This window comes from Verruconis gallopava (genome assembly GCF_000836295.1).
Source record: "Verruconis gallopava strain CBS 43764 unplaced genomic scaffold supercont1.7, whole genome shotgun sequence".
Classification (NCBI taxonomy): domain Eukaryota; kingdom Fungi; phylum Ascomycota; class Dothideomycetes; order Venturiales; family Sympoventuriaceae; genus Verruconis; species Verruconis gallopava.
This window is the reverse complement of record NW_015622143.1, coordinates 306,948-329,950: the sequence shown is the minus strand read 5'-3', so window position 1 is coordinate 329,950 and position 23,003 is coordinate 306,948. Positions and strand designations below refer to the sequence as shown.

Below are 23,003 nucleotides of genomic sequence, written 5' to 3'. Positions count from 1 at the left end.
CCCCCCCCCTCTCCCCACACCCTTTCATTTTTCTTTTTTTTTCCCTATCAACTTCTATCTTTCTGCTTCATGGCGAAAGTTAAGAACTAGCATCATCGATAGCGAATCGTCTCCGATCGTCCGTTGTGGCGCGTTGGGTAAATACATCCGTCGAGGGATTGGCACAATGTGACGTCTTACTATTTTTCTTTTTGGTTTTTTTTTTCCTGCAGTGACCTAAAACAAAGCCTCTGCTTGCTACCCTTTTTTTTTTTTGAATACGTTTGTTTACCTTACCCACCGCTTATACGCGCGAAAGAACGTCAGTCTCGCCAGGCTGGAGCGTAATTCGTTTCTCACCTGTCGCTGCTTAGACCGACTTTCTCTTCTCTGAATAAAAGTGTATTTTTTTTTTAAAAAAAAAAGACCAAAGCGTCATGATTCAAAAGAGTGTGTCATTTTCATCAGGTACGTATGAACAATGTAGCTAAGGCTAAGATACTAGCATCAGATGTTTTGCGCTCAAAAAAAATTGACTTTGTCCAGAGAACTCAACGCTGGAAAAAAAATATAACCACCTCGACTTTAACCTCGAAGATCGCAGGACGTTTCATCGTCAAGAATCTCCTCATCGGTGTTGAAGTGGAGTGCGGAGTTTCAAGCTGGAGGGATAAAGGTAAGGGTTTCGTTGGATGGTTCGACTGGCTGACCCCAAGTCGACGAAGGGTCAAGTAGGCCGTGGAAGTATTTTAATTCTCTCTCATTTTGCATTTTGCGACCAATCGGCATGGCATCGTCTTTAACAACCAAGTAGACTTTTTTTGTTGCCGACTGGGGTCGCGATCATTCTTCCATCTTACCAAACATGCCCTCATCGTCGTCATCGCTGCGACCACGGTGACGATCAGGCTCCTCGTCAGACATTTCGGCGTCCATGTCAACATCCCTCTTTTCGCGGAGATACGAGTAGTTTTGAGACGCGTTGTAGGTCAATGTGCTGGGCGACAGATGGTCTGCCTTCGAGCCTAAGAAACGCGATGGCAGGGGGGGAACAGGCGGCGCGTCCGGCGGGAGCATGACCGGTCCACTTTTTGGCGTGCCGTAGCTGCAGCTAAGGAGACCAACAGCAGCAGTCAGATCAGCATGCTCGAAGTCATCCCCACCGTTGACGGAGGTGCCCGAAGTTGTCGGTCGACCGTCTGTGCTGTACTGGCGGTGGTGCGACATGTACGGACGACCGGAAGGAGCGCTCTCGGAAAACACGGAGGACTGGTAGGATTGCGAATAGGCGCTGCTGTTGGTGCTGTAACGCTTCGAGTTGAACTCGGTGCGTGCAGCGGAGCTGAAGCCGGCGTCGTCGAGTTGCGGGGGTGGGGTCGTTTCGATCGAGCTCATCTCGCTGTCTTGCGGGTCCGAGGAACCAGACGCTGCGGGCGAAGAGGCGTCGCTATCAATAGCGGAGCCGGAGGGCGCCTCCGAGTTCATGGACACGAGCACGGATGCTGCCTCCAAAAGCTGCACCTGCTGATGCTTCGAAATGAGCAGCTTAGACGTAATCTGCCATTCCGGAGTGTGTTCCCACCTGTCTACGCGTTAATAAAACGGGACCAAAGCACTTTTTGTCACGACGCGTCTCTCCATGGCAGGTAAATGGCCTGCATACGAAGACAGGGCAGAGATGCTGACGAAGGGTTACTGACAGATGCTTGTTGAGACAGCTGCTGTGCTTGTATCCCTTCCCACAGGTGTCACATCTCAATTCTCCGCCGGCCACCCTCTTCCCCTCCTTGCGGAGATGAGAGCCTTCGCTTGCCCGGCGCGCTCGCGCCTTGCTGCTGCCGCCCTTGACGTCCTCCGGCAGCACCTCCAGAAAGTTGGTGTCCGTGATTGCGTTGCCGTATTTTGCGTCGTAGCCGGCCTGTCCAAACGCCGAGCCGTCGGGCAAACTGGCGGGGAAAGTGCCTTTCGATGCCTTCGGCCCACGTCTGCTGGCGGCGTCTCCGCCGGCGGCCGGGTTCTCCTTCAAGAGTGCGGAAACAGCCGCCTCACGATTGGCGGCGGTGGAGGACATGGACTTCCGGCGGGTAACACGGTGGGCGGCATTTATGGACGGGACGGAGAGGGAGTGCGAGTGCGGACGCGGGTGCATTTTGTACACATTGCTGGCAGACGAGCCAACGGACAGTCGATTCTGAGCGGATGTCCGGTTCAAAACCGAGTCCTGCAAGTGTCAATTCGCTGCTCACTTCACGTGGTGACTGAGTGGGCCGAAGGCGAGGAGGTACCTTTGCAGCGGTCATTGTGTGCTTTGCCAAGTAGCCAGAAGACCCTCGAATCGCAGGCTCGTTGGGAAAAGGCTTGATTCTCAGGTCGTCCTGTGGAAGAGTAGGAAGAGAAAAAAAAAATTTCCTGTGTGTTCAGCAGATGAGAGAAGGGAGGGCAGAGAGGTCAGGCGTCGCGGAAAAGCGTCAAGAAGAAAGGGCACCTGAACTGGATGTGTTGTGCGCAGGGCTGAGGGTGAGCCGAAGGAGAACGGGGCCTAGACCTGGGTGCCGATTATCGCAGGCGGCGGCTTTGGGGGTGGGTGTGTGCGTTGAGCAAGCGGGCGTACGTGCGTGCGGGCGGGTGGGTGGAGAGACCCAAGGCGGAGGACAGCGGCTGTCGAGCCAGCGGCGGAGACGAAGAAGGACGGCGGTGGCAGCACGCTGAAGGTGGATTGCGACGCGAGGGCGAGAGCAGCAGCAGCAGCAGCAGCCCAAGGTCGGGGAAAACAATGGCGTTGGCTGGATGGGGAAGAGTCGGGCACGCTCAAAGATGGCCTCAAACAAAATTATGCGACAAGCCCGCCCCGGTACGACAGCGATTCTTGTCGATTGTGGCTGCCTCGACGTGCTTGTGGGGGAACGAGAAAAAAAAAAAGCCAGAGACGGATCTTGCCAACGTCCGACGAGAAGGAACCAAAAACGCAAAACAGGAAAAAAGGTTTTGGGGACGGCGGCGTTTTGTCGTGTAAGACAAGCGGGTGTGGAGTGAACCCACCCCTCTCGTGATGAAGCCCTCTGACCACAACCTCTCAGCCACGGGCAGCCTTCGCCCAGCAGCGCGACGAGCTGGCCGGCTCCGGGATCAGAAGCCAGCCAGCGCTCGCAGCGACGGAGCGCGCAAAAGCACCGGGCGGCGGCTGCACCCTGGCCGATGGCGCAAGGACTGGGCTGCGATGGCAAATCACGTTCTAAATTCAGATCCCCCGTACCAGCGCGCATCACGGCTGCGTGGCGGGACACCGCGCAGCGCAACGGACGCCGCCTGTGCTCTCGTCGCGCTGGCCCTCGCTCGCCCTCCTCGAGGCCAGCACGGCCGGTGTCCTCACTGGCTGCCGCGCCTGTCTCGTGCGTCTCGTGCGCCATCGGCCAGCGTCAAGCACGACCGCACTCTGCGCTCGCTCGTCGCGAAAAGCCAGCCCGCTGCCCTCCCCTCCGCCCGCTCGAGCTCCTGCTGCCGTGCAGCGTCGCCCCGTCCGGCACGAGCGAGAACTCGCTTCGCACGAGATTCCGTGATCCAAGCACGAGTGAACGAAAGACGAGAGAGCTCGCCCCTCGCAGCGGCCCAGTGCTGGGCCCGTTCCTATCCGCCGTGCCTGGCCGTCGAGCAGATCACCTCCGCACGTATATGCGCCTTGCCAAACGTGGAGCACCGTCAAGTCAGCCGCTCACGGCCTGCGACGAAGTGAACGACGTTCCCGTCCCTCCAGGAGGGGTCGCGGCGGGACCAGCTATCCTGTGCTCCATTCGCCAGCGTGCTCAGTCGCAGTCTTGACCACAATTCGGGGGGCGAATCCTGCGCCGAACAGAAGGCGCGTTTTCGCGACCTGACTAGCCCGTACCTTATTGCCCTGCGCACGTCAAAGAGTGGTGTGCTTGCTCTCGCGCGCGCGCGCGGATCCGCATCAAGTCCTCTTATCGCCCGAGCCCCGTCGATCGACGTATGACTGGGAGATGGACTGGAGATGACACGCCTGTGCGAAAAAAAAAAAAAGTCCAATCTCACCGTTTCTCTTCCCTATCGTGCCAATCAGTGCCGCCAACCCGGCCCGTGAGTCTGTGTCCCAAGCAAGCCTTCCTACCTCGAAACGTGTTAGACCGGGCGCAAAGGGCTTGCCTCAGATAAAGGCCAGGACGCACCAGCTCGGCTGCCAGTTGTAATGACCAGACTATTGTTTGTCCTTGGCCCCGACAGACGCTCCCCTGACGGTGTTCGCTCTTTTGTTTCTCGCCCGGTGTTCAGAATTGGCCATGCTGCGATCGACATCGCAAACTGCCTGGCCAGGAAAACAACCCACGGCGCGGCCAGATCGTTTCCGCGCCCTCAGCGACGCGGGTACCTCGCCCACGTCCTGCAAACCGCTGGAATTGTGAACGGCGCTGTGCCGACTCCCAACAACCTGCTTACCTGCTTGCCTGTGCCCAAGCACGTCCACCAAACCTGACCAGAAGCACGACGTCACAAAGCGTCAGCACCAAGTAGAGACTGCGCTCGCTTCATCTGTGAACAACGAATTTGTGGAGACGATCATTTTCCTCGCTCGAAAAAAAAAATTTCGAGACTTCGGATCTGACTCCGCGCCAGCACGAAATCGATCATCATCGCTTTAACTACGGGGAACTTGGCTCACCCGTGATCAACGGTTCACCCTTACGAGTAAGGATCGGCTCTTTTCAAGCCTTTGAATCAACGCAGTTGTGTAGCAGGGTATGTAGTGCACTGAGGTAATTAGGGTCTACAAGCGAGCAATTTGCGTGTATAGGTACGCGTAAGATCCGACGCTTATGCCGGTCATCGAAGTGTCACGCTGATGATGAAACGTGTACCGCAAGTGGACGACACGTGGATCGAAAGAATATCGTGTGCCGTAAAGCAGGACGCAGCCCAAGAAAAGATGGGTTGGACAACGCAACGGTCATTGTTTCTTGCCAGCTTTAACCATGACGCTGTGTCGGTTGGAATGAATTTTTTTTTTTAAAGTTTTACACACGCGTGAATGGCTGCAAAGTAATGCAAGCATTCCCAACAAAGAAGAAAACAAGACCCCAAAGCAAGCTGGATGGCAAATGACGCTCGGCGCAGCTTCTCCGATGGCCCAATGTGCAACGGCCCGTGGAGAAAAATAAAAAACAAGAACTGTGCGGAAGCCACACGTAAACTTGGAAAGACGGGAGAAAAAAAGAAGGCACACAAAGTCCAACATCGGTTGGATGTGTAATGTGGCAAGACCGCAAAACGACGGGCTTCACCCAGTCGCAGGTTCGACGCATCCGATCTCGATCTACGCCTGAGCCGCAGCGCGATCCCGGACGTCGAGAAATCCAAATTTCCCCCGGCGGTCGAACTCTTGGTAGCGACGAGCAGCACCCGAAGCTTTCGGCGGCCGCATTTCAGGTCCGCCGACGCTGCCGTTTCTTGTTTGCGTGAGCAAGTAGCAGTCGTCTTCCTGGACTGTCCAGTAATGGCGCTCCAGCCCCCGGATGTCGACCTCATCCTCGGCAGCACCAGACTTGGATCCAGAGTTGAAAAATCACCGCACCCTGTTCGCATTCATTGTGCGGAGCTAAGGACTCCGTCTTGAACGAAACGACTCTCACTGCCGAGCTTGTCGCCACAGAAGTGGATTTGGGTGTGGACTACGAAAGTACCAACGGTAACAATCGCCCGTCGGCCGGCGTTAGCCGGTTGAAACCAGCCCGCCTTTCGCGTGAGAGCCGTGCCATTGCGGCTGCCAAAGGTGTCTGGCAACACTTTTGCTCTTCGGGCGTCATGATGAGGGCGAGATCCATCTCTGTCAACTATCCGCATGGTCATCGCGGTTGCAGGCCTGGCTGCGCCGTTTGCTACGTGTTCGTGAGCAAACACAACGTTCGAGTGTCTCTGCGAAGGAACTCGCATAGAATGACCGAGTGCTTTTCAAATGAAATCGGACCGCCTTGACGAGCACTAACTTTTGCTGAGCGGCGATGATGATGCAGGTCTTGCAACGCACGCTGGCGTAAATGACGAGCAGGAAGACACTGCTTCGCCTGTCATCGATCCACACAGCATTTGCGCAAGAGCGGGTTGCTTTGATCCTGGTGGTGTTCCACGACACGCATGAGGCTATGACTTTGACTCAATCCGCAGCTTTGCAAATCCAAAGTATCCAATAAACCAGTCCAGGGAAAAAAACAAATCGCCATCTTTGGGACTTTTCTCTCGAAAATTTTTTGACACTTGTCCAATTTGCAACTGGGAACAGTGATGTGATCACGCAGCGTCTCTGCAGGTCTGGTAATTCCATCCAAGTTTGCTTTACGTCGAATTGTTCGTCCTTTCATGAGGTTAGGGAAGATTGGCGTTTGGGGGATATCTACAGTGCTTCTCCACACGTAGCTCCTCTTTTTTTTTTCATGTTCTTCGTTCCCTTAGAGCGCTTTTTCCGAACAACAGGAGAGCTGAACGGGATCACTCGACGGTCAACTGCCATGGGCATTCCATTGGACGCGTTACAAACACACGGACAGCGAAGGATGCGCGGTTCTCGAGGCGCTGATTTGTGCGGAGCGATCTCAGGAAAAAGCCGACGCTTCTTTGAGCAACACAACCGAAAAGGGGTCTGAGAAGAGGATGGCCCTGATGCATCAGGGTCCCTCAAAGCTTGAGACGCAGGTCCAAGATCGATGTCTCGCGATGGCTTAAGGGATGAGCTAATTATGCTTTGTATGGCCGTGTGTAGACTGTGGCGTGAGCGTCACCCTCTACGGATGCAATCGAAGCAGTAGCTACACACATCAAAGTCACGCGCGTCACTACAGTCGCTTTGCTAGCTCTGTCGTAAAAGCCTTGGTGAGATGACTTGTCAACTTGGCCCGCGATCTGATGGAGCAAAAACAAAGCCCTTTACTTGGAAAGCTGCACAGGACGTCTTGTTTCGTGTATATAAACACTTACCTCTGCGTACAAAGCTCGGCTTTGGATCTGAACCGCAAGGACGGCGAAATTCCATCTATGGAAATGCCCCGTCGACCCAGCGCGGTGCTAAGGTCTGTGATCTAACAATGCTGTAAGTTTACTTGTTTTTTATGGTGGCGGATAGCACTGGACGTCATGCGTTCAAGGTTTCCCAGGCACGGTTTTGTTGAAGCCTAGAATTTGACCCGAGATACCCATGCGTTTGCTGTTGTGACTATGAAACGAATTGAAACAGCAGCGGTAACAGATGAGAAATCGCCATCTGAGTCTCCAATCATTGCTCTCAAATTCTCGAAACGGGTTTTTTTTTTCTTGAATGTGCGTATATATAGCAATTGAAGGTAAGAATATGTGATCGATTCAGAACAGCGGAGTGACGCCGAACCAGCGTTAGATCCGCGTCTCGATTGTCGACTTGATCAGGACGACATAAGAGACGCACAGCACCGTACGCAGATGCAGCGCACAGTAATCTTTCACTACAGAGCAAAAGTTGTGCGAACGTACGATGTGGGAATGAGAGTGACAGAACCCTATGTAAACCTCAAAGCGCTTTCCACGGACGCGCTTAGTGTTTAGCATTCCAGATTGACCGTTCTTCTTCTTCATTCTCCTTCTTCGGCACGCACTGGCAAAACATCGTGGCTATGTCTCCATCTCTGGGCATGGAATTAGGAACAGAAGGATTCATTGCACTTCAGCGATGTTCGCTCTGTTGATGCTGTGGCTCAAAAAAAAAAAAATAGATGTACTCTTAACTTTGCGCAGCGGGTTGGATTAACGACAGTTGTAACTTTCTTAAATGCAGGCATTGGCATAAAATACCGTCAACAGATGGATTGCTTCGCCCTCATCCTAAAGCAACCGATTCCTCACTCTTCTCTCTGGTCTCGTAGAACAGTAGTTTGGTCAGGTGACCTGGTGAGGTTGGGGGGCGTCCGTTCTGGGCAAAGTGATGGGCGACGCGAAATCCCGGCGTGCACGCGTCACACGAAGTCTGGCGTTTGATGAGCTTTCCATCCTACAATTCGGAAGCCAACCACAACCATGGCATTGCTCGTGGACAAGCAACGGCCTCGCTCGCTGGACAAGCTATCATATCATGAAGACTTGTCCCAAAAATTGAGAGCTTTGGTACGAAACCTAACTCGAGGGAGGGGCCACTTTGCTCACGAGAGACCAGGCACAGAGCGGCGACTTTCCTCACCTACTTGTCTATGGCCCGTCAGGCGCCGGCAAAAAGACGCGCATTGTCGCCACTCTGAAGGAATTGTACGGTCCAGGCGTGGAGAAAATCAAGATCGACTCCCGCGTCTTTCAAACGACGGCAAACCGCAAGCTCGAATTCAACATCGTCGCCTCGATCTACCATCTCGAGATCACGCCTAGCGACGTTGGCAATTACGACAGAGTCGTCATACAGGATCTGTTGAAAGAGGTGGCACAGACGCAGCAGGTGGATCAAAGCGCAAAGCAAAGGTTCAAAGTCGTGGTCATCAATGAGGCCGACCAGTTGACGAGAGATGCCCAGGCGGCGCTGAGACGAACGATGGAGAAGTACTCCGCAAACGTCAGATTGATTCTTCTAGCAAACACCACCGCCAACATCATTGCGCCTATCAAGTCGAGGACGCTCCTGGTTCGTGTTGCTGCCCCGAGCGAAGAGGACATCTGCAACGTGCTTGCGAAGGTGGGCAAGAGCGAGAGGTTCAACGACGTGCCAGCTTTGCGGCAAAGGATCGCGAGGGAGAGCGGCAGAAACCTCCGGAAGGCGCTGCTGATGTTCGAGGCCGTGTACGCCCAAAAGTGAGCAGGCCCGAGTCCTTATTTTTTTTTTTCCTCCCGTTTCTTCTAGACGGACAAAAAGGCTGACCCAGCACCAGCGAGACACCGAACGAGAAGACGCCGATCCCGCCCCCGGATTGGGAAGAGCTTATCGCGCAGATAGCAGACGACATCATAGCCGAGCGCACACCGGCCCGGATATTGCAGGTTCGGGCAAAGCTGTACGATTTGCTGTCGCACTGTATCCCTGCCACGCTCGTTCTGAAGACGCTCACGTTCAAGCTGATCCCAAAGGTCGACGACGAGCTCAAGTCAGAGATAATAAAGTGGTCGGCCCACTACGAGCACAGGATCCGGATGGGCAGCAAACTCATCTTCCATCTGGAGGCGTTTGTGGCGAAATTTATGAAGATCTACGAGAGGTGCGTTCGCTGGCCTCGGGGCCTTTCGCTGCGTGCTGCTAACAATGAACAGTCACGAAATGGGAATGGACTTTTAGGAGCGCTCACGAAGCGGCGTTCTATAGTTTTGGTCTCCTGAACGATCACGGCCCCCTGCTCAAATCCATCGCGGGAGTCACACTCAGGGGCTTAGCTTCTGTACCAACTAAAGCGAGCGTGTAATAGAGTACCCGACCGCACTTGCGCGGAAACGTGTTTTGGAGATTTTTTTTTTTTATTTTTGCTCCGTCATACGTGTGATCCGCTTAGAACCTTTGAACTGAAAAGAGTGCTCTGTCGTGGTCGTGTTTGTTTTGTCTACCGTTCTTCCACTTCCTTACAAGCTCCAAGCCGCAGCGTCTGCCGTCGTGCATCTTGCCTTACCTGCTCGTGCCTTACCACCATCCGCAACATCGATGCCTTCGCAGCTCAGGCAAGGTCTCATTACGCTCACAAATACGTCCGTTTGTCGAGAAACATGCAGATGAGCACGCAAACCTACCAACGACGCATCACAGATCTTAAGAGTCCATCGATCACCTGCGCTTTGCATCACCCTAGCATTTCTCTCGACCGTAGCCCGGGGACAGGCAATCGCACAGCCGGCGAAGGATGACGTTCTGACCGCCTTTTATGATTTGGAAAAGGGCAAGAACTACAACGAGCTTATCCTACTCTGGCTGTTTGTCGGTGGGCGATTCGCCCAACTGTCATCGTGACTTCATAATTTTCTGTAAATATAAGCGTGGAAAGATGTGAAATATCTTTTTATTAATCTGATCTGTGACTAGTTAGAGAAGACGTCAACGTATAAACGTGAAGCCTTTTTTTCTTTGTGGGGTTAAGAGACCCGTCCTGTGGAGATTCTCTCTCCTAGACAGCCTAGCCGGTTCGGTCTGAGAATGGCTCAACTCCAAGCTCACTAGTTTGGACGACTGGTAACATGACTTGCGGCGTGGCCAGAGAAAGACGAGGTCGTCATTCGAGCAGGAATCTATGCCATACTTGACGCCCTTGACGGCAGCTCCGAAGGGTCAGAGAGCCATCTGGACAGGACAACATCCAATCAAAGCCACGATGGTGCTGGATCGCAATCTTTTCTTCCGCCGTTGCAGCGAATCTCGACAGATCTACCGTTGTGCTTCAAGCCTGTTGCCCCATGCCCGAAAACTGCCCACGGCGTCCGACCAGCTTGTTTCAAAAGCGGCAACTACGACTCGTTCCCCCCCCAAAAAAAAAGAAAAAAAAAAGAAATCCAAGCACGTCGGGAGGAAACACTTGCCGAGTTGGAGAGCGGCATAGCCATTTCAGTCCCGAGCATGCAGGAGGCGCATGCCTGGAGCCCTCGCCAGGTGAACACTGACTTTGCTAGACTTCCTGATGTACATGAACGAAAAGGCAACTTGAGAGCCGTTCGTGTTCAAGGCCGGCAGCAACGTAGAGCGGGCCTGGAGACCCGTATCGAGCCTGCCGCTCCAGAAACGGATCCGAACGATTCGAGGGGTGAACGTGAGGCCTACATATGACCTCGGAGACCCGGGGCACAAATTTGTGTCACCTTCGCTCAAGGCACTTCCGTCGACTTGACTTCACACAGGGATCCGTGCGGATCGTCTGCCGATGCCACGTTGTGCAACCAAAGCCAGAGCCCCAGTTCTCACCCGATACCGAGGATTTGAGGACGACGAAGCTGGTAGCTTCACAACAATGGTACTCCAGAGAGGATAGCGGGCTCGGGCGGACGCAACCAGCTAAGGGCCTGGTACGACAGGCGGGTAACAAGCTTCTAGATTTGATGAAGAGGACGTCGAGTCCGAGGCGATAACCCCGTTTGGGCAGATTCATTGACTCCCTTGATTGATCGTACCATGTTCCAGGTCTGACCAGCGCCCAGCTCAATAATCAGTTCGACGTCAAGGATCTTGCGAAGATCGCCCTGTACTTCACTATTCACTTCTGCATGATTCGTACAAGAGAATGGCAAACTCTTGGGGGTTAGCGGATCCTTAGTGGTTTGTCTTGGCTCTTTCCAGGTACAACAGATATGGCTGAGGAAAAATATGGGAGATTTACCCAATATCATGGCTTTGAGTTCGTAAAGCGAAGGCGAAGTTGAAAGGTCCTCAAGTTTTTCTGCGTTATTACGAAAGCGTTACTGTGTGAAACGCAAGTTAAGTTGAAAGACATACGCTTCATCTGACACAGGAACAAAACACATGCAAACACGTTAGAAGGCTCTCCACCTGATTCGAATTCAATATCAGTCCTTGAATGCGTCGCGCTGAAGAGACGTGGTAGTTTGGGTCGCGAAATGTGATTCTCGAAGAGACTCTGGATCAATGTCAACTTCTCTGTGCATATTGGAAGCCTTTCAGCAGAGTTATTGCGCAAATCCATCCGGATGCCTCGAGGCGTTTGCTGGCAGATCTCCCAACGTCTGAATTCAGCTTATCTAGCACGGGAGTCGAAGTGCTTCATGGCGAATACGAGGGCAATGTGCCTCCCACAATCTTGATTTACTACCGCAGATTGCAGGGCTGATTTCCACCCTATTAACATTCATTAACTTAAACAATAACACTTTTGAAGGACATCTAGCAGTTACGAAAAAAAGGGATTCCTCGCTCAATCATTCAAACATGAAATGTTTCCGTGGGCCGACAAGGTGGACGCTAGAGTCAACGATATGTAGAACTGGAGTTCGTAGCTTTTAGATACTTTCCAAACATCTCCCGGGTTGAGTGCGTTCTTCGTTTGTTCGTGTTCTCGAGATGTTTGACCGCGCGGGGGTTACACTGACTTTGTTACCCGACTTTTGAAATGTCGTTCGGATTACGGCCGAGTCTAGGTCGCTGGAGATGGAAAGAGAACACAACCACAAAGAGACACATCCCTCTTGTATGGTACCACATGACTAGTTGACGTGGTCTCATTGTTGGTATGGCTTACGGTGATGGTCAACGACATTTTCAAGAAGTTCGATGGCTTGAGCATGGCTGAGCCCTGCCATTGACCTCCTACAGCAGAAGGCTGATGTCTTGTGTCAAAAGTCCTCGTATCGATGATTTCACTGTTACAAAAAGGACGCATTTGCTGAGCAGGCGAGGAGCGCGCCAGCGCCATGCCCACCAGCAAAGCCCAAGACCTGTGGGTTGTAGGGCAGGCATGGTTTCATGTCAGAGCTATGTGATCTTCACATGCCATAGGTTCAGACACCTGGATGTGTACGGGACATGTCCTCAGCACGAGAGCGATCGAGGCCGGACATGCGTCCGGTTCAAGCGTGGTCGTTGCGTCAGTTGGTCGTGTCTGATGACCCGTGGACTTTTTGGAGCGTGACCACGGAAAAGAGGTTGACGGCGTAGGTCTGGAAGAAGAGGTGGCACAAAGGACCAGCTTCTCGTATCGCATGGACGCCGTTCAGCGTGCTACGGCGCACAAGTGGCCAGCGGAAGTTCGATGTCAGCGTGGCCTTCAGCGGGGGCGCGATGCAGGCTGGCGAGTGGAAAGCTGGCGACGCTGGTGCACGCTGGCTTCGGCGGGCGGACGTGCTCCACCACGCCAGACGAGCACGGCGAACGAAGTCTGGTCTGCGTGGAGCTCGCCCGGCCAGCGGCATCGTACGGGCGTGTGGCCTGGCTTGCATGCCAGCACCTTGCTGCGTCTTTTGCGGCGAGTCTAGAAGCGCAAAGGGGACCAACAAAAGCTGTTGAGAGCCGGCGCGCACGAGGTGACGAGATCTGGAGCAAAAAAGCACCTGGCGCGATCCCGCGTCCGATCACTGCCCCAACCAGCGACAGCGGGCTTTCTCCACAACTTCGTTAACGTCTTTCCTGCCCAAGGACCGCTGCGAGTCCGGCGCAGGTGAGAGCCTCCACTGCGAATTTTCCCAGAATCGTCCTTTTCCATAATTAGATCCCAAACCTGCTCCCTCGACGGGCTCCTCTGCCTTGAGTGCTCTTGCTCCGCTTCCCCAATCCCACGTACGCTTAGCCTACCTATTCTGGTCGATTGCTGGTCAACGTCCAGCTCTCCATGGTGATGAGCACGCAGGACGATCATGGTGAGTGCTCCTGTCTCCCGAGCATGGCTGCGGCCAAGTGCGTGAGCCTTTGCAACGCCTGAGCTCGATGCAGGCCATCGTGTCGACCAGCCCTCGCTGCAACCACGCACGCTTTTCAGAACCGGAGCGACGGCCATGTGCAGCAGCTGTTCAACGGGCGGGAGCAAGAGACGGCCACCGCGGATCAGCCGTGGGCATGCGAGGAACGGCCTTCCGGCTCGCTGCATGTACCGCAACCAGGCAACTGGCAGCCCTTCGCTCGTCCGAGCCGTGCAACTTCTTACGCGGCGACATGTGCTGACCCTTCAAATTCCTCCAGGCGATGCAAATCATGAGACCACACAATCACTTCTCAGTCCGTCATCCGCAGCCCGCGATGATGCATCCTCGCACCTCACCAAAAATCTCTCCACGAGCAACTTGCTCTCACGCGCTGAAAGCTCCGCCTTGAGTCTCAACACCAAACTGAAGGCAAGATACTCGCTCGACGCAAATACCGCCTTGGAGTTTGCCAGCATGTCAAAGTACGTCTCGATTGGCCGTATCTCCTCTCTTTTTTATTTTGGAATGTCCAGCCACAGTGGGCATGTCTCGACTCAAGTCATGCCAGGCAACCATGGACAGCTGTCCGCTGACCCGTGCCCTGACACAGATCCCCAATAATACCAGAACATCCAGGTGAACATGGACTCGGTCTCTCAGGTCTTCGCCGTATTCGACAGCCGCCTACGCTCAGCCGCGGTCCGTCCCCAGGCAGAGGTAGCACCACCGCCCCGCCGTCCCGATCTAGCTCCATGAACCTCGACATCCCCATAGAAAGGACGGTGTCTCTCGGCGCGTCGTCTGGGCCCGTATCTCCAACTCTGAACGCGATCGAGGACCTTCAACGATTTCCCACCGAATCGCTCCATTCCTTCTCCTTTGCACATCAATCCGAAGAATCCCTGGACAGGCGGCAGAGTGTGCTGAAAAGAGCTACAGATTTCTTCCGGGACAGACTCGGCTGGGCTGCCAGCAATCCGGGATTGGTAGCCGCACAGGCTAAGCTTAGCGGAGACAGAGACGTGCAGAGCATGGTTGAATTGCTAGCAAAAGCACAGTTCATTGGCGGTGATGCGGAAGGTGCACATGGATTGGCAGGTGCAGGCCCTATGACGGGTCCTGCGGATCTATCCGGCGAAAACGTGTTTGAGAGGAGCTTCAACTTCCCTCAAGCGGAGAGTCCGGTCGGGCTGGGCATAGACGATTCACTGCTCTCATCTGATCGTAACGAATCTGCAGTCGTGCCCCACAGTGAGAAGGAAAACGAATTCATCGCTGAGGACACACCCTCGTCGGAAGCTCTGAACAAAGCAGCGACGGATGCATCGACCAAACAGGTGCGACCGCCACATCCGAGAGCTGCTCTGAAAAGGACGTACACAAATCTAGACGACCTCACGTTGCAGTCCAAGTTGCAAGACACTCTTGCTGAGCCGTATTCAGTCGAGGAAACTCATCCGGAGAGTGTTCTCTCACCACGAACGCTACCTACACTTACCGGCACCAGTACGCCGATACTGCCTGCTTCAGCTGTCAATCATTCCCGTGCTGCGCCGCATACTGCAGCACCACACGGCCATGGGAGCAGGTGGACTCCAGCACAACAGGCAATCTTTACAACTGAAGCAACATCCCCCTGGACCATCACCGCCGCTAATGACCTTGCCTGTTTGGTTTTTGGCGTAACAAAAGCTGAAGTGCGCAAGCTTGGAATTTTGGAGGTTGTGCGGCCAGAAAGAAGGAAGTGGCTGGAAGAGAAACTGCGAGATCCGGAAAGCGGCTCCATGAAAGGCAAAGGTACTTACAGCCAGAGCCAGCGTACAAGTCCCAACCACACGACAACGCTGAATGTCGGAAGTGGATTAACTGCACGGCTGCTCAGCAAGCCTAATTCAAGATCGAGTTCTAGCTCTGCCGCGAAGCGACGAGCTCAGACAGACGACGGCAGCGGATCATCCTACAGCCAGCGCGGCAAGGGCAAGGGCGGTGCCAATCATTCAGCGCATAAATCCCGAGGAGTCATTCTCTGCGGTGATGTTGTACCCATCCAAAAACGCAACGGCGCGTCTGGCTCTGCTAGCTTATGGGTTAAGGAGAAGAAAGGTGGCCTAATATGGGTTCTAGAAGAAATTGCTGAAGACATTGCTTACCTTGAGATCGACGAGATAGGCTGCATCACAAAAGCCCAGGGTGCGATTGAGCCGATCTGGGAACTCGAAAACATCAGAAGAGGCACCGATGTCAAACGGCTGATACCAGACCTACCCAAGTTAACTGGAACGTACACGGGTGCTCTGGACTACGATGCGATTGCAGAAGTCAAGACGTACACAGCGAAGACAAAGAACAACATAAGCATTCCCATCACTGTCGAGCAGCTTTCCGGCGAGGGCGTGTTCCGCGTGTCGAGCTTCCCCCACATCGCTGGAATTATGGTCCTGAACAGCGCAACGCTTAAGATCTCTAGTTCAAATGCCGTATTTTCCAGTGCACTATTCGGCCAGGCAAATCCAGATGGGCTACATATCACAGACATCCTACCAGGCTTCGACAAAATCTTGGATCTTCTGACAGCGGAGGACCAGATACAGCTTGTCGACGGTATCGTCATACCCGAACACAGTTTTCGTCGAGCACGAGCTGTCCTGGCGTTCAGAGAGGGTAAGGCAGAGGCAGAGTCGATGTTTCTGCGTCCGACAGGTCTTCCTGCACGACACCGCGATGGGTCAGAAATCATGGTCGACGTGCAGATGCGAGTGGTCAAAAGCGAAAAGTCAGCCCCACAGATTGAGGAAGAAGTCATTGAAGAGGACGAAGAGCTGGAGAAGGTTGCGTCGAAACGCGAGACGGAAGTAGTGTACGCCTTGTGGGTCACGTATTCACGACAACTGCATGCCGCTAGCTATAACACAACGTCAGCAGCTCTTAGCTTGACAAAGCCTATTTCTCCGCCACACCAGCCGTCACCTGGACAATCTTCAGCTATGCCTACACCCATGATAGTGGATGATGAAACAGAATCAAAGGGTCCCGCGTCACTCTTGACGACACAACTCAAAAATGAGGCTCAGTCAGATTCAAACACTACGCCTGTGGATGGAGCGCTATCACACAGCCCTTCCGAATCTGACGGCGAACCACGCAAGAAACGCATTGATGACTTTTTGATTCTGGAGGACATGGGACAAGGCGCCTACGGACAAGTCAAACTTTGCAGGTACAAGAAAAATTCGAAGAAGATGGTCATCAAATACGTCACAAAACGACGAATTCTTGTCGACACATGGACACGCGATCGCAAACTCGGCACCGTTCCACTTGAGATTCATGTGCTGAACTACCTCCGTCGTGAAGACCTACGCCATCCGAACATCGTCGAGATGGCGGACTTTTTCGAAGACGATATAAATTACTACATCGAGATGGTGCCACATGGTCTCCCTGGCATGGACTTATTCGATTATATCGAGCTCAGAGTCAACATGGACGAGGTTGAATGTCGGAAGATCTTTGTACAAGTAGCACAAGCCATTTTCCATTTGCATATCAAGGCGAAAGTCGTCCACCGAGATATAAAAGATGAAAATGTGATTTTGGATGGCGAGGGTAACATTAAGCTCATTGACTTCGGCAGCGCAGCGTACATCAAGAGTGGTCCATTTGACGTTTTTGTGGGCACAATTGGTAAGCTTAGCTTCTGTCGGCTTCTTCAAAGTACTACGTTAACTAAGAGAACGACAGACTACGCAGCGCCAGAGGTTCTTGCTGGCCAAAGTTACCGCGGAAAAGAGCAGGATGTCTGGGCGCTCGGAATTCTGTTGTACACGATCATCTACAAAGAAAATCCGTTCTACAGTATTGATGAGATCATGGACCACGATCTTCGCGTTCCGTACGTAATGAGCGAAGCAAGCATCGACCTCGTCCGAGCAATGCTCAACCGAGATGTTGACCAACGGATAACAATCAGCGAGGTCTTGGAACACCGGTGGTGTAGCGGGGAAGGTATGCTCGAAGAAGGGCATTGACACGAAGAGGGGGAAATACTGTATCATTTGACAGACGCCAATTTGCAATTTCTATGCTATGCATCAACAGGAAAAGTCACTGGATTGGCACATTCGCTATTCATGAAGACCGGCACACTTCCCTCTTGTGTTTCAATCAGGTATGGACAGAGACTGCGTTTGCTGATTTTCCTCCAAGTCTTGTTCTGGCAATGGGAAGCAAAAGTAGCACCAAAAATACAGGCGGATAGAACTGCATTCATTGTTAATTACCCCATGGCTGTATGAGAGGCCGAAGGGAAAGTGAAGGCTACTCAGATTTTGGGTCTAGCCTGTGTATGAAAAGGATGGAATGGGATGACTGGGTGAAGGGACGAGGCGAGGATACCCGTGTTGCGCATAGCACAAAGCTGATGAATTGCTACATGATCGCTTTCATTGAAAAATTTATTCTCTAGCTTCGACCATGACAGTTTTTTTTATAAAAAAAAAGAAGACCTCGTGCCTTATTTGCACAACTTAGCAAGATCTCTTACGTAAACATGTGAACCGCCTGAGGCCGCCTCTGAGTCTCGGGGGTGATCCATTCCCAAGCGGCCGCAGATAGAGAGCTGCTCAAAAGACTTAGCGAACTTTCCAACATTGTCGCGCTCAACCCACATCCACACTACGCGCGTGCGCGACAAAGACCTCTTCTGGTTGGATCTAAGCATCTTTAATTTGCCAGCCAAGTCTGAAGCTGTTTGTTAATCACTTCCTTTTTCCAGCAGGCCGCGATGGACTACGAACCGATGAATCTCGATGGTTCGGATTCAGGACCAGGCGTTACAATAAGAGAAGTAGGCTGCTACCGATTGCGCTTTTCGCGCCTGGCTGACAAAGAGCAACAGACTTCAGATAACCACGTTAACTTTATCCTACGGAATGTCGACCTCGCTTTCGCAAACTCGTTACGGCGGGTCCTTCTCTCAGAAGTCCCTACGATGGCAATCGACATCGTTGAGGTGGAAGCCAACACTTCAGTGCTAGCAGACGAGTTCATTTGCCACAGGCTGGGTCTTATCCCATTGTCCGCCAAGGGCGTCGACGCAGTAGCGTATTCTCGCGAGTGTGACGAGTGCGAATCCTACTGCGACAACTGCAGTGTGACTCTGCGACTGGACGCGAAATGTACTGGCGACGACATCATGCACATCTACGCGCGCGATCTGGTGATAGTGTCACAGCGAAAGAATGAGTTTGTGGGGGCGCCTGTGATCACGGATCCTGAGGGCAAGGGTTGTTTAATCGCGAAGCTGCGGAAGGGGCAAGAGATCAGGATGAAGTGCGTAGCAAAAAAAGGTATTGCCAAAGAGCATGCGAAGTGGGCACCGACAGCAGCCGTTGGTTTCGAATACGATCCGCATAACAACCTGAAGCATCTAGACTACTGGTACGAGAACGACGCTAAGGCGGAGTGGCCTCTCAGTGAGAATGCCCAGTGGGAGGACGCGGCGGATCCGAGCGCGCCGTTTGATTACAATGCCAAACCGACACGCTTCTACTTCAATCTCGAGACAGTGGGCACGATGGAGCCAGATGTCTGTTTCCAGAGCGGCATAAGAGTCCTACAGCAAAAACTCGCTGAGGTTGTAGGGGCACTGAGAGGTGACGGGAACGCAAATGGAGAAGATTACGTGCCCAGGAGCCCTGGACGAGGCGATCAAGGCTTTACAACTCCATATGCGGGTGGTGCAGCCAGTCAGTGGGGTGGCGCTACGAATTATGGAGGAGCCATTACACCCTTTGGACAAGCAGGTGGTGGCGGTTGGTGATTTAGCTTCCATGCATGTTTCATACTAAGAGTATTTTGATGTACATTATATGCAATACGCACTCTGCGAAGACGGGTCCCGGCCTATCCATCCGCCTGCATCTCCAGCGGAGCATAAGACCACCAATCTGAATGGATCTACTTGTGGCATGGACTAGCCCGAAGCTATCCTGTATGTGCTTGAGGCGGTGAGACAAGATGGGCGAAGATGAATTTTTGGGACCTCGAATTCCAAAATTCGGCTCCTATAGAGCATTTCCACAGCGCGGAGTTCGAAGAAATGTTCTACTGTTCGTAATAGTCAGAAAGGCCCGTCACAAGAATGACAGTCGCTGGTCTTGGCTGGGAATTTTGAAGTCTTGAAACATGACCAATACCATTACCGGTGCTTCGATTAGTCAAGAATCGTGTTCTATTCTGACGTTTGGCGTGGTGCTCCTATCGGCTCGCTAGCTCCCGCATGTTTTCCCATCTTCGCCTTGGATTCGCCAAATCCCCGTCAGCCTAGGAACCACTGACTGGCGCTCAGTGAACCACTGCAAACCTGCGTCATTTCCGTAACCAATTGTCAAAACCACGTCCAATTGTTACAATCCTTACGGCGCAGTGGACTCCGATCCGCACGCTCTGCCCCGAATTAATCACGCCCACTGCACATGCATATCCGCTCAACGCCATAGATCTTTGCCCACCGTGGATGCACCGCGGGACAAGAACGAGTTCGAACTCCTCGACCTACAGAGAGTACGCGTCGCCCACTTCGCATCCTCCCTCGAGGACAAAGAACAGTGCGAGCAAGAGCGTGAGAGAGCATCCCAGCGCCGGGAGAAGCTCTCTTGGCTTCTCCTGAAGAACGACATGAAGTTCTCGCATAGCTTGCAATTCAACGCCGTTCCCGACTGGTCCAGCCACTACATCGCATACTCGAATCTCAAGAAGCTCATCTATACGCTTGAGAGGCAGGTCCACCAGGCCAAAAATGGGGTGGCGCAGGACACAGAGAGCAGCCCGCTGCTAATGACGTCGGGAGGCGGCGTCGATGCGGCAGCTGACGTGGACAGGACGTTCGCGAATGCGTTGGACCATGAGCTGGAGAAGATCTGTTCCTTTTATCAGCTAAAGGAGCTGGAAATATATGGAGAGATGGATGCGCTGTTGCGGGACGAGGAGAATTTCGAGCAGGAGTTGGAGGAGGAGGAGAGAGCGATGAGAGAGAGCGAACACTCCGAAGGAAGGAGGGCAACAGTAACAGGAGCATCGACAAGACCAAGGAGTGGCAGCACGTTCAAGAATTTCTCGTTCCTGCCTGGCAAAAGAAGGAAGTCGAGTACGATGAGCTCCCAAAGTGCCAAGGGTCAAGAGGACGATGAGGATGATGACGACGATGAAAGTGATGAAGACGGCCCTAATGATGGAGAAACGAGGCCCTTAACCAGGAGGAGAACGACGACGGGGGCGGGCTATATGGCGGAAAGTCACGAAGATTGGCGAAATGATGGTAGAAGCTCCAAACGAAGGACAAGCATGGCATTTGACGACTACAACGACATGAGCTTTTCCGTGCTGTATGACTCCGGTATCAGCCTAAAGAAACGTATTGTCAGCTTGTACGTCAGTCTGTGCGAGCTTCGATCCTTCATCCAACTGAATCGCACGGGCTTCTCAAAGGTGCTTAAGAAGTATGACAAAATCCTCGACAGGAAGCTGAAGGACACGTACATCAAAGAACACGTCGAGCCCGCCTATCCGTTCCTCAAATCTACGATGCAAAGACTTGGGGCAAACATTGAGCGCATGGAGCAGGTTTACGCCAATCTGGTCACTCAAGGCAAGGTCGAGGAGGCGAAGCGCGAACTAAGATTGCATCTGAGAGAGCATGTCGTGTGGGAAAGGAACACTGTGTGGCGTGAAATGATAGGCATCGAGCGCAAGACGCAGGCCGCAAATCTCGGGTTGCGCCAGACGATGTTGGGACAGGACGACCCGTCCAAGAGCCGTCTCGTAGGCGACGACGCCGAGGTCAGTATGAAGGTCATCTCCACCCCCGTCGGGAAATATTTCTGCCCACAGTGGCTCTTCACGCCAACACTGTACACGCTTGTCGTGATATTCGCGGTCTTCTTTGTCCTTCTGTTTGTTCCTATCATGGAACAGCCGGAGCAGCAGAACTGTCTCGCTATGGTGGTGTTTATCTCACTGCTCTGGGCTACCGAGGCCATACCTCTTTTCGTCACGTCAATGCTAGTCCCGTTCTTGGTTGTGGTACTTCGTGTGGTACGACTGGATGAGCGGCCGCACACAAGGCTCGAAAGCAAGGCTGCCGCAAGCTATATCTTCTCTGCTATGTGGACGCCTGTCATTATGCTGCTCTTGGGGGGTTTCACAATTGCTGCAGCGCTGTCGAAGTACAACATTGCGAAGATGATGGCGACCTTTGTTCTCAGCAAGGCAGGGACAAAGCCACGCACAGTCCTGCTCACGACCATGTTCGTCGCCATGTTCGCAAGCATGTGGATCAGCAACGTCGCTGCTCCTGTCCTCTGTTTCTCCATCATACAGCCCATCTTGCGAAACCTCCCTAGCGAGTCGAACATGTCCAAGGCCTTGCTTCTAGGGATTGCACTTGCTTCCAACATCGGTGGAGCAGCATCGCCAATAGCCTCGCCGCAGAATCTCATCGCTCTCCAGAACATGTCGCCTGAACCAGGCTGGGGAACGTGGTTTTTCATCGCCCTTCCAATATGTATCATTTCAATCTTGCTCATCTGGATGCTTCTGCTGATAACATTGCAACCGGGCAAGGGCACAACAATCATCCCAATCAGGCCGATGAAAGACAAGTTTTCGGGCATCCAGTGGTTCATCAGCATCACTACGATCTTGACTATCGCACTATGGTGCGTCAGTCATCAGCTGCAGCCCATCTTCGGTGACATGGGCGTTGTGGCCATAATTCCCATTTTCCTCTTTTTTGGCACAGGTATCCTCACAAAGGAAGATTTTAACAACTTCCTCTGGACTATCATTATCCTGGCAGCGGGCGGGCTTGCACTTGGCAAGGCGGTCAATAGCTCGGGTCTGCTTCACACTGTCGCCGAGAGTATCACGCACAGAGTCGAGGGCATGAGCTTGTACGGCATCCTGGTTGTTTTCACCTCACTCATCCTCGTAGTAGCGACGTTCATTAGTCATACGGTTGCGGCACTCATTTTTCTCCCTCTAGTTCAGCAGGTTGGTCAGGGAATGAGCGAGCCGCATCCAAATCTCCTAGTAATGGGCAGCGTGCTGATGTGCTCTGCGGCAATGGGTTTGCCAACCAGTGGATTCCCCAATATGAGTACGTGACATATACCCTTCGCAACCCGTCTTTGTTTACACTTTGCTAACTGTCGTTTCCTTGTAGCGGCGATCATGATGGAGGACAGTCAAACGGGACAACGGTACTTACAAGTCAAACATTTCATCACAAGGGGGGTACCGGCGAGTATATTGACGTTTGTGGTTGTGATAACTGTCGGATATGCCTTGATGCTGTTGGCACACTTTTAGACGACCAATACAATTGACGTTTTAGTCTGCATGATCGTTGATCCCCGTTTTTCTGCGTCGGACATTATTTATTTATTTATACAGTTCATGATTCTTTTCGTGAAAATAAGATCTTAAAATTCCTACTGTCGCCATTGCGCCAATAGAAATAGTTCTCCGTTTTCCTTAGCAATGATCAACACCCATTCTTTCCCGGGTGTTCATCAGATGTCTTGGAGCAAATATTCAGATCTCAAGCGAGTGTCGGTACAACTGGTGCACGGCAAAGACTTCCTAAGCTGAGTGGTGGTCCCACGTTATGAAAGCACAGCTGGTGACACATGGAT

The 23,003-nt window shown here is 52.9% G+C and overlaps 6 protein-coding genes across 8 annotated transcripts; 4 read left to right on the top strand and 2 right to left on the bottom strand.

Annotated features, from left to right (window-relative positions):
* Positions 1–413: 413 nt before the first annotated feature.
* PV09_02757 lies at positions 414–2,969 on the bottom strand. Of its 2 annotated transcripts, XM_016355850.1 has the most exons (3): positions 2,265–2,969; positions 1,680–2,200; positions 414–1,561 (listed from the first exon to the last, which is right to left on the bottom strand). In XM_016355850.1, exons 1-3 carry the CDS (start codon positions 2,277–2,279, stop codon positions 823–825), a joined length of 1,275 nt encoding a protein of 424 aa, XP_016216156.1. In that variant the 5' UTR covers positions 2,280–2,969; the 3' UTR covers positions 414–822. The 2 variants fall into 2 exon arrangements, with proteins under 2 accessions (XP_016216156.1, XP_016216157.1); XM_016355851.1 differs by having other exon boundaries at positions 1,680–2,969.
* A 1,979-nt stretch (positions 2,970–4,948) lies between these two features.
* PV09_02756 (uncharacterized protein) lies at positions 4,949–6,663 on the bottom strand. Its single transcript, XM_016355849.1, has one exon. It carries the CDS (start codon positions 5,569–5,571, stop codon positions 4,996–4,998), a length of 576 nt encoding a protein of 191 aa, XP_016216155.1. The 5' UTR covers positions 5,572–6,663; the 3' UTR covers positions 4,949–4,995.
* A 1,304-nt stretch (positions 6,664–7,967) lies between these two features.
* PV09_02755 (replication factor C subunit 5) lies at positions 7,968–9,427 on the top strand. The gene is made up of 4 exons (XM_016355848.1): positions 7,968–8,112; positions 8,162–8,784; positions 8,862–9,185; positions 9,238–9,427. The coding sequence occupies exons 1-4, from the start codon at positions 8,026–8,028 to the stop codon at positions 9,260–9,262; spliced, it is 1,059 nt and encodes a 352-aa protein (XP_016216154.1). The 5' UTR covers positions 7,968–8,025; the 3' UTR covers positions 9,263–9,427.
* A 3,555-nt stretch (positions 9,428–12,982) lies between these two features.
* Positions 12,983–17,805, top strand: PV09_02754. 2 transcript variants are annotated; one of them, XM_016355846.1, is made up of 4 exons: positions 12,983–13,266; positions 13,586–13,790; positions 13,919–16,992; positions 17,050–17,805. In XM_016355846.1, the coding sequence occupies exons 1-4, from the start codon at positions 13,239–13,241 to the stop codon at positions 17,334–17,336; spliced, it is 3,594 nt and encodes a 1,197-aa protein (XP_016216152.1). In that variant the 5' UTR covers positions 12,983–13,238; the 3' UTR covers positions 17,337–17,805. The 2 variants fall into 2 exon arrangements, with proteins under 2 accessions (XP_016216152.1, XP_016216153.1); XM_016355847.1 differs by having other exon boundaries at positions 13,586–16,992.
* A 118-nt stretch (positions 17,806–17,923) lies between these two features.
* Positions 17,924–19,497, top strand: PV09_02753 (uncharacterized protein). The gene is made up of 2 exons (XM_016355845.1): positions 17,924–18,154; positions 18,206–19,497. The coding sequence occupies exons 1-2, from the start codon at positions 18,092–18,094 to the stop codon at positions 19,127–19,129; spliced, it is 987 nt and encodes a 328-aa protein (XP_016216151.1). The 5' UTR covers positions 17,924–18,091; the 3' UTR covers positions 19,130–19,497.
* Positions 19,498–19,634: 137 nt separating this feature from the next.
* Positions 19,635–22,801, top strand: PV09_02752 (uncharacterized protein). Its single transcript, XM_016355844.1, has 2 exons — positions 19,635–22,465; positions 22,532–22,801. The coding sequence occupies exons 1-2, from the start codon at positions 19,987–19,989 to the stop codon at positions 22,675–22,677; spliced, it is 2,625 nt and encodes an 874-aa protein (XP_016216150.1). The 5' UTR covers positions 19,635–19,986; the 3' UTR covers positions 22,678–22,801.
* The last annotated feature ends 202 nt before the right edge of the window (positions 22,802–23,003 follow it).

Bases quoted from the DNA above. Each gene is read 5' to 3' on its own strand.
- PV09_02757 (XM_016355850.1), bottom strand. The intron at 1,562-1,679 runs GTCAGTAACCCT...ACGCGTAGACAG, and splicing joins AGCTGTCTCAACAAGCATCT to GTGGGAACACACTCCGGAAT.
- PV09_02756 (XM_016355849.1), bottom strand. From the start codon at position 5,571: ATGCGAACAGGGTGCGGTGATTTTTCAACTCTGGATCCAAGTCTGGTG.
- PV09_02755 (XM_016355848.1), top strand. From the start codon at position 8,026: ATGGCATTGCTCGTGGACAAGCAACGGCCTCGCTCGCTGGACAAGCTA. The intron at 8,785-8,861 runs GTGAGCAGGCCC...ACCCAGCACCAG, and splicing joins GAGGCCGTGTACGCCCAAAA to CGAGACACCGAACGAGAAGA. The intron at 9,186-9,237 runs GTGCGTTCGCTG...AACAATGAACAG, and splicing joins TTTATGAAGATCTACGAGAG to TCACGAAATGGGAATGGACT.
- PV09_02754 (XM_016355846.1), top strand. From the start codon at position 13,239: ATGGTGATGAGCACGCAGGACGATCATG. The intron at 13,791-13,918 runs GTACGTCTCGAT...GCCCTGACACAG, and splicing joins GAGTTTGCCAGCATGTCAAA to ATCCCCAATAATACCAGAAC. The intron at 16,993-17,049 runs GTAAGCTTAGCT...AGAGAACGACAG, and splicing joins CGTTTTTGTGGGCACAATTG to ACTACGCAGCGCCAGAGGTT.
- PV09_02753 (XM_016355845.1), top strand. From the start codon at position 18,092: ATGGACTACGAACCGATGAATCTCGATGGTTCGGATTCAGGACCAGGC. The intron at 18,155-18,205 runs GTAGGCTGCTAC...AAAGAGCAACAG, and splicing joins CAGGCGTTACAATAAGAGAA to ACTTCAGATAACCACGTTAA.
- PV09_02752 (XM_016355844.1), top strand. From the start codon at position 19,987: ATGAAGTTCTCGCATAGCTTGCAATTCAACGCCGTTCCCGACTGGTCC. The intron at 22,466-22,531 runs GTACGTGACATA...GTTTCCTTGTAG, and splicing joins CAGTGGATTCCCCAATATGA to CGGCGATCATGATGGAGGAC.